At 33.8% G+C, this 16,867-nt stretch overlaps 2 protein-coding genes across 3 annotated transcripts; both read right to left on the reverse strand.

Annotated features, from left to right (window-relative positions):
• Positions 1 to 128: 128 nt before the first annotated feature.
• Positions 129 to 7,905, reverse strand: LOC117610591 (uncharacterized). Its single transcript, XM_034338167.2, has 6 exons — positions 6,261 to 7,905; positions 5,570 to 5,711; positions 5,117 to 5,272; positions 3,163 to 3,423; positions 2,209 to 2,378; positions 129 to 341 (listed from the first exon to the last, which is right to left on the reverse strand). Exons 1-6 carry the CDS (start codon positions 6,483 to 6,485, stop codon positions 129 to 131), a joined length of 1,167 nt encoding a protein of 388 aa, XP_034194058.1. The 5' UTR covers positions 6,486 to 7,905.
• LOC117610589 (uncharacterized) lies at positions 7,839 to 16,546 on the reverse strand. Of its 2 annotated transcripts, none has more exons than XM_034338163.2 (25): positions 16,448 to 16,546; positions 16,199 to 16,332; positions 15,974 to 16,136; positions 15,792 to 15,901; positions 15,556 to 15,724; positions 15,373 to 15,488; positions 15,170 to 15,301; positions 14,743 to 14,977; positions 13,879 to 14,036; positions 13,420 to 13,547; positions 13,204 to 13,358; positions 13,016 to 13,140; positions 12,759 to 12,936; positions 11,399 to 11,836; positions 10,851 to 11,081; positions 10,566 to 10,796; positions 10,252 to 10,411; positions 10,053 to 10,193; positions 9,851 to 9,996; positions 9,502 to 9,699; positions 9,237 to 9,443; positions 8,692 to 9,066; positions 8,457 to 8,610; positions 8,242 to 8,389; positions 7,839 to 7,971 (listed from the first exon to the last, which is right to left on the reverse strand). In XM_034338163.2, the coding sequence occupies exons 1-24, from the start codon at positions 16,458 to 16,460 to the stop codon at positions 8,272 to 8,274; spliced, it is 4,215 nt and encodes a 1,404-aa protein (XP_034194054.2). In that variant the 5' UTR covers positions 16,461 to 16,546; the 3' UTR covers positions 7,839 to 7,971; positions 8,242 to 8,271. The 2 variants fall into 2 exon arrangements, with proteins under 2 accessions (XP_034194054.2, XP_034194053.2); XM_034338162.2 differs by having other exon boundaries at positions 8,457 to 8,616.
• Positions 16,547 to 16,867: the final 321 nt, after the last annotated feature.

Consider the following 16,867-nt stretch of genomic DNA (forward strand, 5'->3'; position numbering starts at 1 on the left):
GATTGTATGATATTAATATTTAATTGTAACTGTGAATCATTGAATGAGAACTTTGTGTATGACTTTCTTCAAACATGTAGAGGGATAATTTTTTAATTTCTGTTGAAAAATGGTCCGATATTATTAAGTCAGTAGTCTGATATAGATTTGACGATTTTCTTATTGGAACATCTGCCAAGATGCAGTAGCATGTGGTTTTTGAGATTGGTAGGTTTACTGAAACCACGGCTACAAATATGGCACCTGAATGGCCATAGTCCATTATGCACATACATATGACTTTTAAGATCTCCGGGCGTAGGGAACGACTTGGAGCATTGTGAACACTTGTGTGGCTTTTCCTGAAAAGAAAAATGAGAGAAAAGAATATAAAAAATGTCTTTCAATAGAAACTTCAAGAATTACTTAAAGTCTTTCAGTAGGAATTTTAATCAGATCATTCTATGAACAAGTTGAAGAAAATATACTATTTTGAATGAACTATTGCAATCTTATAAACGCACCACTATTTAAATAATGTAGCTTTAAAAGTGTACTATAAATTAATTGTTTTCTTTATTGTAAATATATTAACTTGTTATTATATTTTATATATATGTATATATATCATGAAGATTTATTTCTTAAACTATTTATCGTTTTAGTGTAAAGTGACTATTTATTATTAGTATAATATTTATTAATATAAAGTATTGATATGTTTAAAAAAAAAAATAATTGATATGTATTCTTGGATATTGTAAATTATATTTTGGATCGTCGAAGAAAATTTTGAATAAGAATGAACAATATTAATATAATTGAAAAAAAGATATTTCTTCTATAGTACAAAATAAGAATAAAATTCTAAATTTATTTTTACTTCTTCAATATAAAGGAAATGTAAAATCTTTATAGAATATTGTATTGATCTAATAGTAAAATAATAATATAAGAACAACAATCATCGCAAGTAAATTTATTGAAAATAAATGCAGCTCGTTGATGTATAAATTACATATAAGAATGTTAAATTTGAAAGAATAAAATGGACAACTTATCCCTATAAATGCAACGTATCTTTATAAATAATTAATGTTCTAAATTTTTCCATTTTTAATTTTCCAAGTTTACAGTATTTTTCCATTTTATTATCGGTACATCAATTTGAGTTTTATCGAGATAATATAATTTTAGATTATTTATTTTAGAAATTTGAGCAATATGCTTACTTAAACTCCCCCTAAAAAAATATTATAATTGATTTGAATTTTTAATTTTTTTTTCTTATTTCTTGGGATTTTGTGCATCATCAGCCACGTTTATTATCGATCATCGGTTTGATCAGGAGCAAAGGGAAGCGTGTTCGCGAAAAGGTAGCAGGGTTGAAGGAAGAAAGGAAGAGGAGACGAATGGAAGTCAGTAGGAATGAAAGAGGATGGCAGGGAGGATAGTATGCGGGTAAAGGTAGACGAGACAAAGGCGGAAAGCGATGTTAACGTAAGATCGAAAGAGAACCCATGAAGAGACTGCCTCTGGGTATATTCTCCGTCTCCCTAATTGGATTGCATTCCAAGCAGTAGCGAGTAATGGACCAATTACAGTAGCTGATGGCAGAGCAACCTATATGGCTCCCGAGATATCATTACTTCGGCTGGATTAGAGAAACTCATAGGGGGTTTCCGCTCTGATAAAGAAAAACTTCGACTGCTCTTTTAACCAACTCGCGCCTCGTATTACGCCTGGTGTACCGGTTTCCTTACGTTTTCCGATCGCTACCAGCCTTTACTTCAACCAGATACATATAGCTTTGCGAATAAAATAAAATGAAATTCCGTGAGGGCCTTCATCTTGACGCCATCAGATCCCTCGGAGTTTCATTATATTTTATATTTTTTGAAATTTTGCTTAATTATCGAGGGATCAATTTAAATTTAATCATTCAACCGGTATCCATTTTTATTAGGATGGTCAATGTGTTAAAGTATTTTAACACATTAATATTTTTAAATTTTGCTTAATTATCGAGGTATCAATTTGACTTTAATAATTAGAATTTCAACGCTTATCCATTTTTATTATGGTAGTCAACGTGTTAAATAAATTTCAAAATGGAATTAAATAAAAATCTGATCTTTCAGTAGGTGGAGCCTATTAGATAAAATACTTGTAACAATAGGTAATTGTAATATCGATGTTTTCGTTAAAAGCAACTTGTCTGAAGCTTACCTTTATGTGAGTCATCCGATGATAATAGAGATTGGAGGAGGCCGTAAACTTCTTACCGCAAACAAGGCATTGATGGGGTTTTTCACCGCTGTGGATTCTCTTGTGCGTATTCAAGGAACTTGATGTGGAGAAGCCCTTGTTGCACACCATACAAACATGTGGTTTCTCTCCTTCAATTGAATAATGAAACTGGATTATTAGAATAATTATTTTGGTTGGTGTGAAAATTTTAATATTCATGTTCTTAACACGTGATATGAGGGTTGCAGCAACCCTCAGATAAAAATTTATTTAAATTTTAAATATAATAATTATATTATTATATTTAATTAATTATATAATTATAGTTTTGGGACATTTTCTGTAGAAGTTTTATTGGACTTATTTTTGCTTCTCATTCTTTCATCCTCATCACTTTCCCTTTCTTCGCCTTTTTTCCTTTCCAGCAAACAGAAGTTCAGTAAAAGTGTTGGGTGTGAAAGTGTATGCGATAAGCAGTGAACAGGTGAAAGAATGTTCGATTTATGAATGAACTTATTCGTCAGGTATGAATAAAAATCATTGCACAATTAAATGATGTTTTGAAATATAGAGTTTGATAATTGAAATTTACTGCAATTTTGAAAAATAGTTTAATAAATAGTCTCACAATCAGTCCTACAAAAATGATGTACTATAATTTCCAAATGAAAGCCTGAGAATAAAATAATAATATAAAATTTAGAAAATAAGAATGAGAAGAAGTTTCAAATTAAATCTAATGTCTAAGTTATACATTAGATCAGTAAAGACTCCGCTCTGCCATTTGAGAATTAAAAAGAAATATTTATCACAACATTTATAACATCATAAATTTCTTTAACTCCTTATTTGATAAAGTTGATCAGTTTTTTTCTCTATAAGAGGCTTATTTGCATATGTATTGATTATAATTTCTCATACGTATAGACGTACCTGTGTGAGTTCTCATGTGACGCTTTAAAAGCGACGGCCGATCGAAGGATTTCCCGCAGACTTCACAGGGTAACAGAACCCTTTCTCCTCTTTTAATCGTCGTCAGGATACTGCAATCTAAATGATCGCTCGTCAAGGATAATGTTGATGACGAGGACTCCTCGGATGTTGATTCGTATTCGTCCATCTCGTAATACGAATGCGAAATGGCTGATGATGAATGATGAGAGAGTAACGCCATTGATAAATCTAATGGGGATTCTTTAAACAAAATTTATTATTAGATATTATTATTCAGATCTTATTAAATATAGCATGTTATTCGTTCAATATTTTAAGGATTTCAATGTACAGGGTGTTCCATACAATTAAACTAATTAGCTGTAAAAAAGTAAAAGAAAGAGAAAAATGTGATTAGATAAAATTAAATGGCGTTAGATGGAGCATCACCTGATGTATCCGTCGGTTTCGGAAGAGGCGTTCCAAAGATTTCAAGCTTAATATAATTTTTTTTAATTAAATTATATATATTTCTATACGTTAATCAAAGCGTATTTATATTCCCTACAAAAAAATATTAAGGCACGTTGGTCGAAAAATGATTCCTTCAAAAGTTATCTTAGGGAGAGACTTCCTGTCTCTCCTTAGGATATCTTTTGAACGAATCAATTTTTGATCCAAATACCCTAATACTTTTTTATAGAGAATTAAAGTACACTTCGATGGATGTATAATAAATTATAAAATTCCATAAAAAAAAGAACGAAGGTGACTTTGAAATCTTGAAGTTTTATTGGAATTTTGTACTTTGCTATACATCAATCGAAGCGTATTTTAATTCTCTACAAGAATGTATTAAGGTACTTGGGTCGAAAAATCATCAGTTCAAAAGATATCTTAGGGAGAGACCGAGAGAGACAAGCGATCTCTCCTTAAGATAACTTTTGAACGAATCATTTTACGATCCAAGTACTTTAATACTTTTTTGTAGAAAATAAAAAGACGCTTCGAACAACGTTCACAATTCCAAAAAATTTTTCAAATGAATTTTGTCTATCTTCTACCATTTCATTAACACTATGTGTCTTGATCTAGTGATATGGAATATTCTATATATTAGTCCTGTTAAATAAATAAATAAATAAATGTTGTCGGTATTTCAGTGTTATAATTATTGAAAGTATGAGTGAATTATTAGCAGTATTAACAATATTATATTGATTTTTGTATTTTGTTTCAGATTATCCATTTTCTTGGTTTCTTTCGAGGCCAAACCTAACAAATACCCTTGCTCGCTACTGTGACCATCCCCCCCCCTTCACCCCCTATGATCCTCCGGTTCTCTTCTTCGGTCGGCGAGCCCTCCTGTTCGGAATTGAAGGTTCGCTGGCATTGTACTGTCCTTTATCCCTTGGTAAGCGCGGGGGTCTACGCATTTGAATCATGAGCGAACGAACGAGCACCTTGTGATCCAGCCGACAAAAATACCGACGCATATTTGCATTTCAGATTTGTTAGCCAACTTTCTTCTTTCTTTTACGATTGGACCGCGATTGCGCCGATTAACGCGATTGCACCCGGCCAAAGATTTCGATCGCTTATTTTCGAATGGCTGCTGCCTTTGAGAAAAGTACTGACCATTTCTTTTTATACCGTTTTGCTCAAGAACCGGCATAATTGTTGAATACAATTGTTAGCAATTGATTTCTTAGCTTGTAATTAGGAGTTTGTAAAATTAGGAGTACGGATAGTGGCTATTTTAATTGATATTTATTTATAAATCATATTTTAATATAGAAATGAGAAATTCTTTTAATTTAGTCGTTAATGTAATATTTTACTATCAAACGTTGTGATTACGTTAATCAGAAGTGTAGTGGGAACAAGTTACTTAATATTAATGAAGTTTATTTAAAATTGTTAATAATCATTTTTTTAATTTTAAGTAACTTACCATCTAAAATGGAATCAATAGTACATCTGTATAGAGCCGACCTCGAGCACATATCGTGTGGAATAAGAACAAAATCTTGTTCAGCCGTAGGAAGAAACCAAGCCACTAATTCCGTATCCGGTTGAACATCTTTTATTACTTCAAAGATTGGATCCCCTGAATAACAGGAGGAAAAAATAAAAGGAATCTTGTTAATTGGTAATCATATGAAATATAATGAAATTCTATTACTATCTATTAGAAGAGCAATATTATATATGGTGTATTATTAATTCTTATAAAGAATAGAACAAAAAATTAATAATTAATGTGAAATAAAATAAAACTGATTTAAAATCATTTATATTCAAGGGACAATTTATTATTTTTCAATAATTACTTCAATTTGGTCAAAATCACCCTGCATTAAACGTGAAAGGATTAAAGTGTTAAAGTTTGTTGTATACAGCTTACCTTTCACTTTAGTACCAACTAAATTTACTTGTTCGTTGTAAGATTGAACTATACGAAGGAATCTTATCCAGTTACACTGACGTTTGTTGAAATTGTAATTTGAAAAGAATACTTCGTCGTAGCAGCCATATTCGCGTCTGATCTGAAACGAATTAAAGTTGAGCCTAATTCATAATTTGCTCAATTACAAATTTATTTTAATTTACAAGAATTAACATGCCTTTGACCAAAAAAGTATCAACACACTTTGCTTTCTGCAATTACTTTATTCAAATAAAAACATTATATTATATTACATTTATTCTACATATAAATATTAATTATAAGAAGTTATTTATATTTCATTAGATCTAGAATATTTATATTCTTTCTATAATTTATACATATGTAGTTTGATAACAATTATTTACTTATATTTTCCTGACTCATATATTTGTAATTCATCAATAAATTATCAAATTTAATTCACCTACACTTATTTCTTTTTAATATAATTCAGTACCTAACATTTGTAATTCATCAATAAATTATTAATTTTAATTCACCTACATTTATTTATTTTTAATATAACTCAGTACCTAACAACATTCCTTTATTTCTTCTACTAATCTTCATAATTATTACAGGATACAGAGGAATGAAGAATGGATCGCAGGGAAACGAATGAATCTAACGACATCGTTTTACTTACATCATTGTCATCGAGAAGAGAGTAAAGGTCGATCTTGTCGAATCGGATCGATCCCTGAAAGGGGTAAATCAGCGTTCCAGAAGGGATGAGTACATTAGACCATACGGATATCCTGACATCGGTGACTAAGTTTCCTGAATCATTCTTGAAGAGACCCTTGTAAGAGGATCGATCGTTAGCTAATGCCAAGGAAAATTCTTTGGGTATCAGAACGCAGGTTTCCATAACAGAGGCACCGCGAAGGGATGCTTTGGAAAAGTCACAGCTACCGTTCTCTCCACTGTAAACACTTTTCTATACAGGACACTCAACCAAAAGGATCCACGGATCCTTTTCATCAAACTCTTATTAATTATCACCCCGTGATCAACATCTAACGACGTGAAATAATAATTGATAGATACCAAACTGATTAACTGAAAGGAGAAGAAGTTGATAGTGTTAGAGTCTGAAGTGTATCCGAAGACTGATCAATGAATAGTCACCACGAGGTCCATAAAACGCACACGAATTCTTGGATGCGATTACAAGTGACACCGCGGCTCACTGGACACCGTCTAGACGAAATATTTCTATGGAAAGGCAGTCGAAGTCACGGAAAGGTAAATCACGGAAATTGGAGCAAATCGACGAGTAACAAGTGAAATTTCAGTTCGGACCGTGAGGGTCGTTCGTCCTCCAAGGTGCAAAGGCCTCGGCTGACTGGATAGGATTAACCGACTGATCTTGACCTTGCGACGGGTTACCAGCATTTGCTACCGAATGGGTAGCCCTTCCCCTTCTTTACCTCTTTTCCCACTCACAGTACATGGCCCGCTGTAGACTTTTTCAGTGGCGTAGTCATCGTCATCTCTAATACATCGGGATCATCTAATCATCCTATCAGTTCAATCTTAAATATACATCTAAATGAAACGTAGACTTATTTAGGCTAGAAGTAAATGTAGAAGGAGTCTGTAATTATGGAAGGATCCTAGAGGAGTCTAAATTCGGACATCTCCTCAGACATGGATAAAGAAGACTACTGATGGGGACACCCCTACCTCTACACTTCCTTTTAATTAAAAGAAGTATTCGAAAGCCATGATCGTGCCATTAGAGTGTTGCATAGAGGTAATGTAAATGGGAAAAACAAGCTGCATACGCCAATGAATCTCACTGCCCCACTATGTTCATCCTGTGGCGAGTGCACTTGGTGTATAGAACGAGTATCGGCTGCTTCACCAGTACAAGGAAGCCGGCTCGTCGTCCTCGTCGTCATCATCGTCGTCTTCTTCACCCTTCTACCGTCTCTGCAGCACCGTAAAGAGAGAACCCACGTGGGCGATTGGGCACCTGTCGCTCCCTGTGCGCCCTTTCCTTCTCCTACCCGCATCGCGTCCACTTCTTTCTCTTCTTCCTCCCTACCATCTCCACGCCCTACCGTATATCCTTTTATCCGCCGCTCTCTTGCTCCTCGCCATTTCTTCCACCTAACAGCCTTCTGGGACTCTCTTATTTCTTTCTTTCGTCGCGTTTCCTTCAGGCCTGCACCGACGATATTCTGCGCGAGCCAGCCTCGCCCGTGAGCAGAAGCATCCCGCTCCGAACCTGCTCCCTTTTACTCTTCCATCTGTCCTACAACTCTCCTTCTTCATCCTTCATCCGCTCGTTTTCCACTTTGCTTCGTAACCTCGCCGCCTTTCTTTTCGCTCCTCTTTCTACCCGTCACCTGCAAATACTCACCTTTATTCATTCGTTACGACCGAACCGTGGAACGGTCGGGAATAAAGTTACGAAATCGATCAGGGTGCCAACCGACGCGTCCCCCTCCCCCTCCCCCTCGGCCATTATTTTCGCGTTCACTTTTTAGGTGAACGTCAGCAGAGGGGGGATTCGGATCATCTTCGAGGTGTTTGACGCTTTGAGATGGTAATGATGGGTGAAATTCGGCCTTTTTAACACTTTGATGGCTGGTTATGAATGATACGAGTATACGTACTATCACTTTATAAGTTCATTTTATTATTTATCATTCATCTGGATCTTCAGTGGTTTGCTCATCCGTCAATGGTTCATACTGTGTCTTTTTTGTGTCAGCTGCTTGCTTTTTCATTGTAAAGAGTGCTTTCTTTGCGCTTTCACGAACTCTAATTAAAAGAATAGGTTTATTTTTATTGCAAAAGTTTTTCTTCTTTTTTCATTTTTCACAAGTACCTTATGTAGAAAATTGAGCCTGCTAGTGTACCACCTACTAGAATTACGAAAAGGATCACTGCTAAGACACTGACGTATTCTTCGTTTGGTAACCAGCCGAAAAAGGGGCGAGTTGCCTGGTCTTCCATCAAATGGGTACGCCAGTCCGGTGGTCCTAGAACTTGTAAATGTAAGTTTAATGAAATTAGGTTCACAAATTAAGTAGATTTTGAATCAATTTGAAACGTCTAATTACCTTTAATAAGAATCATATTCGTTATCCACACGAAGCTCAAATCGTTTTGTTTCACAACACACTGCCACATTCCATCGTGTGTTCTGTTTATTACAGTAATGTGTTCAATATCAGCAGCAATAGGAAGCGTAATCCCATAATCCTTCCAGGTTTTATTTTTTATCAGCCAAGAAACTTGTAACTCTGAATAAACGTGGCCCAATATTGTACAATGGCATATCATAGTCGTACTCAATGTTTCTCTTCTTCTTTGTACACTTTGCTTTGATGGAATCACTGCTAAACTGACCACCTTGATGATTGAATACGTTCCATCGATTCTACGTAAAGTCATCGCGTAAACTCCAGAATAATTTAAAGAAGCCTTGATTATTTCTAAACAAATATTTAATATTATTTGAAAGAGTCCATGGGGAACCTAGTCTAAATATTTTCTAATTTAATTTTTAACCGACTTCGAAAAAGGAGGAGGTTACTCAATTCTATGAGTATATATATATATATATATTTTTTTTTTTAATAAATCATAAACCATTGCCACTTACCAATATTATTATCTTTCAACTCTAATTTGCCCTCCTCTTTCTGCACAAATACGCCATTTAAGGACCATTGCAATTCCGACCGAGGAGATTCTGTGCTAATCAATTTAACGATATCAGAATCTGCTTCAATCGACGTAGAATGGAATTCTTTTACAGTAAGTGCCGTGTACATCGTTCGAATTCTTCTATTGATCATGTTTATCGTATCTGTTTTTCACGGGACAGCATTTGTAGTTGTACCCTTTGCGGCTGTTTTTGAATTTACCTTCTGTTATATCGCCACAGAGAATCTCGTTACAACGACCAGTCATTGTACTCGGCCCTACGCATGGCTCTCCTCTGACGTTAGGTTTAGGAGAATCGCATCGTCGTTTTCGGATTCCTGTACCACCATTGCAGCTTGCACTGCATGCCCATGGTCCCCATTCTGACCATCCACCGTCAACCGGAGGTCCATCTATGTCTAAAAATTGGTTCATTCAAAATTTATTCTTCAGTTATACATAATTTGAATCATCGACTCGATATAGCGTGATCCCTCTTCAATGGAATAAATACTTTATGAATGAGCTATTTTATAATATGATTTTTTTCTCTTAAAAAATTAGGTTTACCTGTTGGCATACAGTTCACAGACCAAGTGACCCAATTATCAGGATCTACTCCGATTGAAAAGAAATAGAATACAAGAGGACTGTTATGTCTGTAGCGAAATACATCTGTTGTATTTGAATAAACCTCGATACTATTCCCAGACCATCTGTGAATTGTTCAATTATTCTTTTTTATTTCATTTGTATTTTAAAATTCATTTACCTGACAGTAATATTGGTCCACGAATTTGTTGTATATAAAGACACTGGGGATCTCTGTTTATAAAAAATTACTACATTAGGATATGTGTTTCTTGCAAATGCTATTTGACGTTCTGCTTCGTTCAACGTGAGTAGGAAAAATCTGTTGGAAAAATGAATAATTAAAGGTATTTAAAGTTAGATATAACTTTAAAACATACCCTGGAATTGCAAGCATCAAATATAACGGTATGTAAATCTTCCCTTTTCCTCGAAGATGAAACGTCACTTCTTTTGGATATAATACTTCTGTTTGGATCCAGGCTGACAGCGATAGGATCCTCGTATATCTACTTGTTTTTGTATTTTCTATGTTACAACCTGTTTATATAAATAAAAATATTTTCTTACTGTAATAATATTTATCTTATCAATTTTCAAATATTTGACATTATTAATATTATTGCCATTACTGTCATTGATACGATTATTCTTAAATTTGTTAAGAAAAATTAAGTGCAAGTAGTAAATATACTTGAATCACGATCAAATGCGATACCAACAGCCTTTCCCATTTCACTACCATAATAATAATACATGGGCAAGAAAGCATGCGGTGGATCTGAATGAGTCCATTCAAAGATAGGCTTTGGGTCATCCTCGTAATAAAGCAACAATTGTCCACGTGGTATTCGAATTATAAATCCGGTCCATTTTCCCATATAAAGTAAATGCGCCAATGTTTTCCTTTTAACCAATGTGATAGCTACAACAAATACAATTATAAAATTTGCAAATTATAAAATATTCAATAAATTACGTTGAGTTTCCGATTGATAGTAGAGAACAACTTTCTCATTATCCAACGTTCCTATTTTCAGGATGTAACGAGATTTGAAGCCATCGTCAGCTGTAAAGACGAAGGTGACAGAATCCGGATTATCTGGTTCCCATGCTTTCAAAGCAAAGTGTAAACCTTCAGAACGATATTCCGGTAGAACGTATAAACGTCTGCCTATACCATCTTCTCTAAAGAGAAATGTAAATTCTTCTAAAATGAAAACGTTTCGTTATATTTATTTTATAATTATTAACTCAAAGTTCAATGTTTTAATTAATTTCATGCATATTTGGAAGAAAATTAGATTTCTTTTGATTAAGGGGAATGGCAGGTGGAGTATTTTTCTAACATTTGTTTTTTATTTTAGGAGGACCCTAGAAGGACCTCGGGAGACCTGAGAGTGGCAAGAAAAATCAGGATGATCAGAAAATTCTGTATCTTGCTCATTACACTATCACCCGAGTTCACAGATTCCTCTTACTAACAATTTATTATTATTTCAGGTTTGATTACAGCATAATACTTACCTGGTTTCTCGCAATCTCTAACATTGCAAAGATCTCGAGGCACCGAAGGATCAGTGGTGTAACACCAAGTGCCAGCGACGTTACGCGAAGGATTTCTGCAATAATTGCTTGCGTTTCTGGCACTGCCTTCTGGATACAAAGTGTCGTTATAATGATCTCGACCTAAGCTTTTCCAACTAAGTTTCGATGTTTCTGTTTTAGGTTGCGCTGACATGGGTGTCGTTGTTCGATACCCAGAATCAAAAAGGTTTGGTTCTCTCCACATAGGTCTTGCGTTTGGAGGTTTTACTATAGTTTGTCTTCGAGTGGGCATCGTTATCGATGGTAATGATGTTGATTTAAAGTCGGATTCAATTGGCCAAATGTCACAGGTGCGCCCTGAACGAGTTTTTGATAATGTTCCTACGTAATCATTTGCGGTCCCTGCCATTCGGCATTCTGGAAATTAAAAAATGTATTTGTTTCTAATATACAGGGTGTCTCAGCCGATTTTGACATCTTGATTTACTCGGTATTGTGGCACGTAGTGAAAAATGTTTCATACGGAACTTAAATGGTATCGAGTGGGGCATGTTTTGGTGTTATTAGTTTTTTCGTACGTAGACGCGTCAAGGATATATGAAGGTCAACTTTGTTTTTTTTAATGGAATGGGGTACTTTTTTATGCATCAAACGATGCAGCTAGACATTGTTTATAAAAATGTACTGACCTATGTATGTCGAAAAGCTAGTAGTTTAGGAGATATGTATTTCAATTTAAATAATTCTAAAATTCGTACTGACATTAGCGTTTATTTTCAGGTATGGTTCAACATAACGACCATTTGCATCACAGCATTTTTGAAATCGATGAAGTAAGGACTGGCCTACGTTATTTAATGTAACGGCTGATATTTTGCCACATTCGTCGATAATACGCTGCTTCATACCAGTCACTGTAGTTGAATCAAATAACCGGTCCTTACTCCATCGATTTCAAAAATGTTGCGATGCAAATGGTCATTATGTTGAACCATACCTGTAAATAGACGCTAATGTCAGTACGAATTTTAGAATTATTTAAATTGAAATACATATCTCCTAAACTACTAGCTTTTCGACATACATAGGTTTCTACATACTTTTTTATAAAAGATATCTAGCTGCATCGTTTGATGCATAAAAAAGTACCCCATTCTATTTAAAAAAACAAAGTTGACTTTCAAATCTCGGAGGCGCCTCCATGTAGAAACAAACAGTGTCCCCCTTCGAACAGAGTACGTTTCGTTCAAACACTTTTTTCGAAAAATGAATATTTTTCGAGAAGATCATGTGTAAAGATTAAAATGAGACACCCTGTATATATTTGTAAAATTGTTACCTGATGATCTGCAAGTTTGAATGTGACAATAATGTTTCGAAGTAGTCACATTTTCCCAGGGTGTAAATGCGTAACAATAAGGACCATTAGGATCATGCGAGGGATTTCTGCATTTATTTAACGCTTTTAAGGCAGATCCATCGATAAATTTTTCGTCGAGTTTATCCTCGCTGTGAACCTAATTAAACGAATTTATTATTACTATTAGTATTGTAAATTTTAAATGTGGAAAGTTTTGATTTTCTTTCAATTTCTACCTGGTGTGAAATCCATGGAATACAAGGAATTTCATGGTAAGTGGTCCATTGTGAACCTTTATATTGAAAATCTTTTAAATCAGAGATACAATTTGGTGGCCAGGGATCTTTTACAGCATCTGATTCTGGTAATACAAAATAATAATAGTTTCTATATTAAAGTCCAAAAGTCTAATTAAAAATATTACCTTCTGGTGAACAGAACAATGTCCACTGTGCTACGGTGTTTTCACTTCCAATACTAAACCATCTCAAGGTAGCGAAAAAATTCTCATTCATATATAATAATTCAATGGCACCTCTGGTTTTTTGTGAATATAAACGAAAGTGCCCTCCAAAAATGCTATATAATACAATATTATTTGCAGATTATAAAAGATAAATAAAATCTTAAGATTTCCAACCTGATAGTAAATTCTCTCCAGGACCAAAAATCAAGTAACTCTCTAGTTGCAATTTCTTTTAAATAGTGTTTAGCAGATTCTTCACTTTGTTGGTAAGTGAGAGTTGTAACTTCTTTACCTATAGTTACCTGTTAAAAATTAATACTAATCAATTACTTTTAAAAGCAGGAAGTTTTTTAAATTTGAATTTACCGCATGCTTCAAAGATAGTATAGATTGCACCATCTACTAACAAGTGGAGGAACTATAACCAACTTAGCTTAGAACAAAACCACCTAAATCGTCCAATAATAATATACCATCATTAGTTGGTTTAAGTTCAACCGTTTGCCGTCAGGTGGCGCCACTTATTTTCTGAGAGCGCGGCGATATAAATTGAAAAAAATATATTTAAACAAAATATTTTTATTAACACTGCTTACTCAATATCGTTAGTAAAGTTGATATTAAAACTTTTACCGTTATCGAAGGATATTCTAATGCAGGTGTTTCATACAGTCGTATATGAATGTTTTGACTTGCTCGAACAAAGAAACGAATATCTTTCGTGTCGTTATTCTTTTGAACTGCCCAAACTTTTGAAAAATCGATTCCAAATGTCGTGTAAACCTCGCAGTCTGAAAATTATTAATAAGTGGTATCTATAGTTCACATAGATACAGTGTTTCTTAAACTAATAATGATCAAATTAGAGCATATTACAAATTATTATTATTACATAATATTATTATATATTATTATTATTATTATATAATTATATTAACATAAATTACATTATTTACATAAATAATGTTGAAGCAGTTCCGTTTGAAACTTATGAATACGAAATAGAAGGTTATGGAACGCCTTGTATTGTTATCACGTTTAAACTCGAAGGAAAACGCGCCTGTCGGTCAGTCTTACTGACTCTTATCGCGACCGCTGTAGAGGGCGTATCTACTTGCGCACGGGTCTCTACAAATTAATAGTTTAAATCTTCGCGTGTATAATTATCTATCCATTATTGTGTGCAATATTGTTTATATGTAGTGTACTTTTTAACGTAATTGTGTACATGATCGGGGCCTGCTAATATAAGTCGACTGTGGGTCAGTTCTGATTGTGAGCAATTTTCGAGAGATATTCAGTAGAACAAGTCAACGAAGAGCGAATCGCATGCTTTATATTACCTCCAGCTCCCACCATACCGGTTTGAAATGGTATAGAGACTGATTACATTTCATTTTTGTTTTAAATCTAAACATGATGCGCACTTATCTATTTATTTAATCCAAAACATAGTTAATTGTTAAGAAAGCATTGTTAGGAAATGTTTAAACTTACGAGTTTGACAAAATGGAGAGCTCCACAATATATTTGTTCCTCGAAGTCCGTAGTAGAAAAAGGTTTCCGGATACAAATTCGTAATTCCACGTTTCTTCTTGTATTCTTGCATAACTATAGGCTTCATAGTCCCTTCGATACCCGCTGATATGAAACCGCCACCCCATGTTATCCATATACCCGTCCATTTTGTACCAACTAAGATTTCGGGAGTATTTTCGAAACTTTCTTCCTCCTATTACAATTACTTTAGTACGAAACTTTCAATTTTACATTTAGAAATGTTAAACCGAAAAATTAAGCTTTGTGTAGGGTGAATTATATGTTAAAGTATATTTTCTTCACTATTTAAGTTCTAGTGACGCCATTATGCCGTTACCAATTTCGCCATGTTTAATAAAATTTATTTATTGTTATTGCTACTAACATCGTATTTTGGAAATGTTTGACGACTGCCAAAATTTGCAAATAACAATTCAACACCTGCAGTCCATTCCTCGGCTATTTTCTCAGCAGAAGCAGGAACAGGTAAAAGGCTAAATAAAATTCTAGCTTCACCCTATTATTAAGAATTAGAATTTTTATATAATAATTTATATAAACAAAATATGATGTTAGTAATAAACGTACCTGCTTTTCATCATTAGGGTTCCATAATTTAATCCAAAACGATGTGTTGCCACTAGGTGCGTTTAATTTTGTTAGTATATTATAAAGAGGCACATTTTTGGTGAATGCTAAGCAATCTATGGAAAAGAAATTTTAATAGAATTTAATTTTGAGAAACTGAAAAATATTTAAAGGAATTGTTACCTCTGTCGTCGCAAAATGGTACATCGCAATATTCCTTCTCAACAAATTCAAAATTCTCTTGCTCAACATAACACCATGGTCCTCCGGTATCTCCTGTGGGATTTCTGCAGAAACTTTCAGCTCTTTTTAGAGATCTATCAGGTAAATCTTTCCCTTCGAATTTTGGACTCTGTAGAATTATAATAAAATTTTTGTCCTTGTCCAAGGTGGGATTATAACTTTGTATTTTTAATTACTTTTGAATCTACAAGTTGATGGCGTTTATGCCATGGTCTACATTTTCTTCCTGATGAGGAAATTTCTTTACTACCCCCATATTCTGCTCCTGGCCCTGATATTCTGCATTCTTTAACATAATTTTGTTCGATTCTTTGAATTTTCGAAATTAAAATTCATATAACAGTTTTCTATGTATTACCTCCAAAATTACAAAGAGGTATGTCGCAAACATCATCTATAAGTGAAGGATCTGAAGTGTAACACCACGGTCCTTTATAGTCCCCCGTTGGATTTCTGCAATAATTTTTTGCAGCTTTCATTGATTTCTCGGGGAAATCTTGATCGTGTATGTCACCGCTGACCTTATATTATCCAATCGTTAATTGAATTATCAAAAAAAAGAAAATTAATTGCAGTATAAAACCTCGTGTATCGGTTCTTCCGAGCCCCAATTTTGGCACCGAATGTCACCGACTGTTTTCGATATTGAACCCCTATACTCCATTCCAATTTGTGTTAATTTGCATTTCATTAAATCGGTACGTGTCGCATTATGCACTGGCAAATAAATTTTTGATAAAAATTGTCCAATAGACAATTTGTTAGCAACCCTAAGTCTTGGCAACGTATGTAGATCTACCCCCTTAGGCACATGATTAATACGTGGACATACCTTTCTGACCCATGATTAATAATATTAAACAAAATATAATTAGAAGGTTAAATGTCAAAGTCGAAGCAGTATAACAATTTATTTTATAATAAATGTTCATCATTGATTCAATTTCTTTAAACATTCTAAATTCTTGTCTTCTTTAATACTATAACAATATACATTTTTTAAAACAATTTTTGGAATTATACCTTTTGTAATATAGGTAATATTACTGGGATATAAGATAAAATAATTGAAGATCGTAAATGAAATCGATTATATTGAAAATTGAAAATTAAAATTTTACTGGGAGTAATTTTAGGAAAATTGGAATATTGTAGGTAAAATAATGTTAACAACGATTACTTAAAATTTCCAAAAATTTAATAATACTTCTTGGATTTGTAAAATAAGATGATTATAATTTTTCATTTTAAC

This window comes from Osmia lignaria, chromosome 7, assembly GCF_051020975.1.
Source record: "Osmia lignaria lignaria isolate PbOS001 chromosome 7, iyOsmLign1, whole genome shotgun sequence".
In the NCBI taxonomy this organism is placed as follows: domain Eukaryota; kingdom Metazoa; phylum Arthropoda; class Insecta; order Hymenoptera; family Megachilidae; genus Osmia; species Osmia lignaria.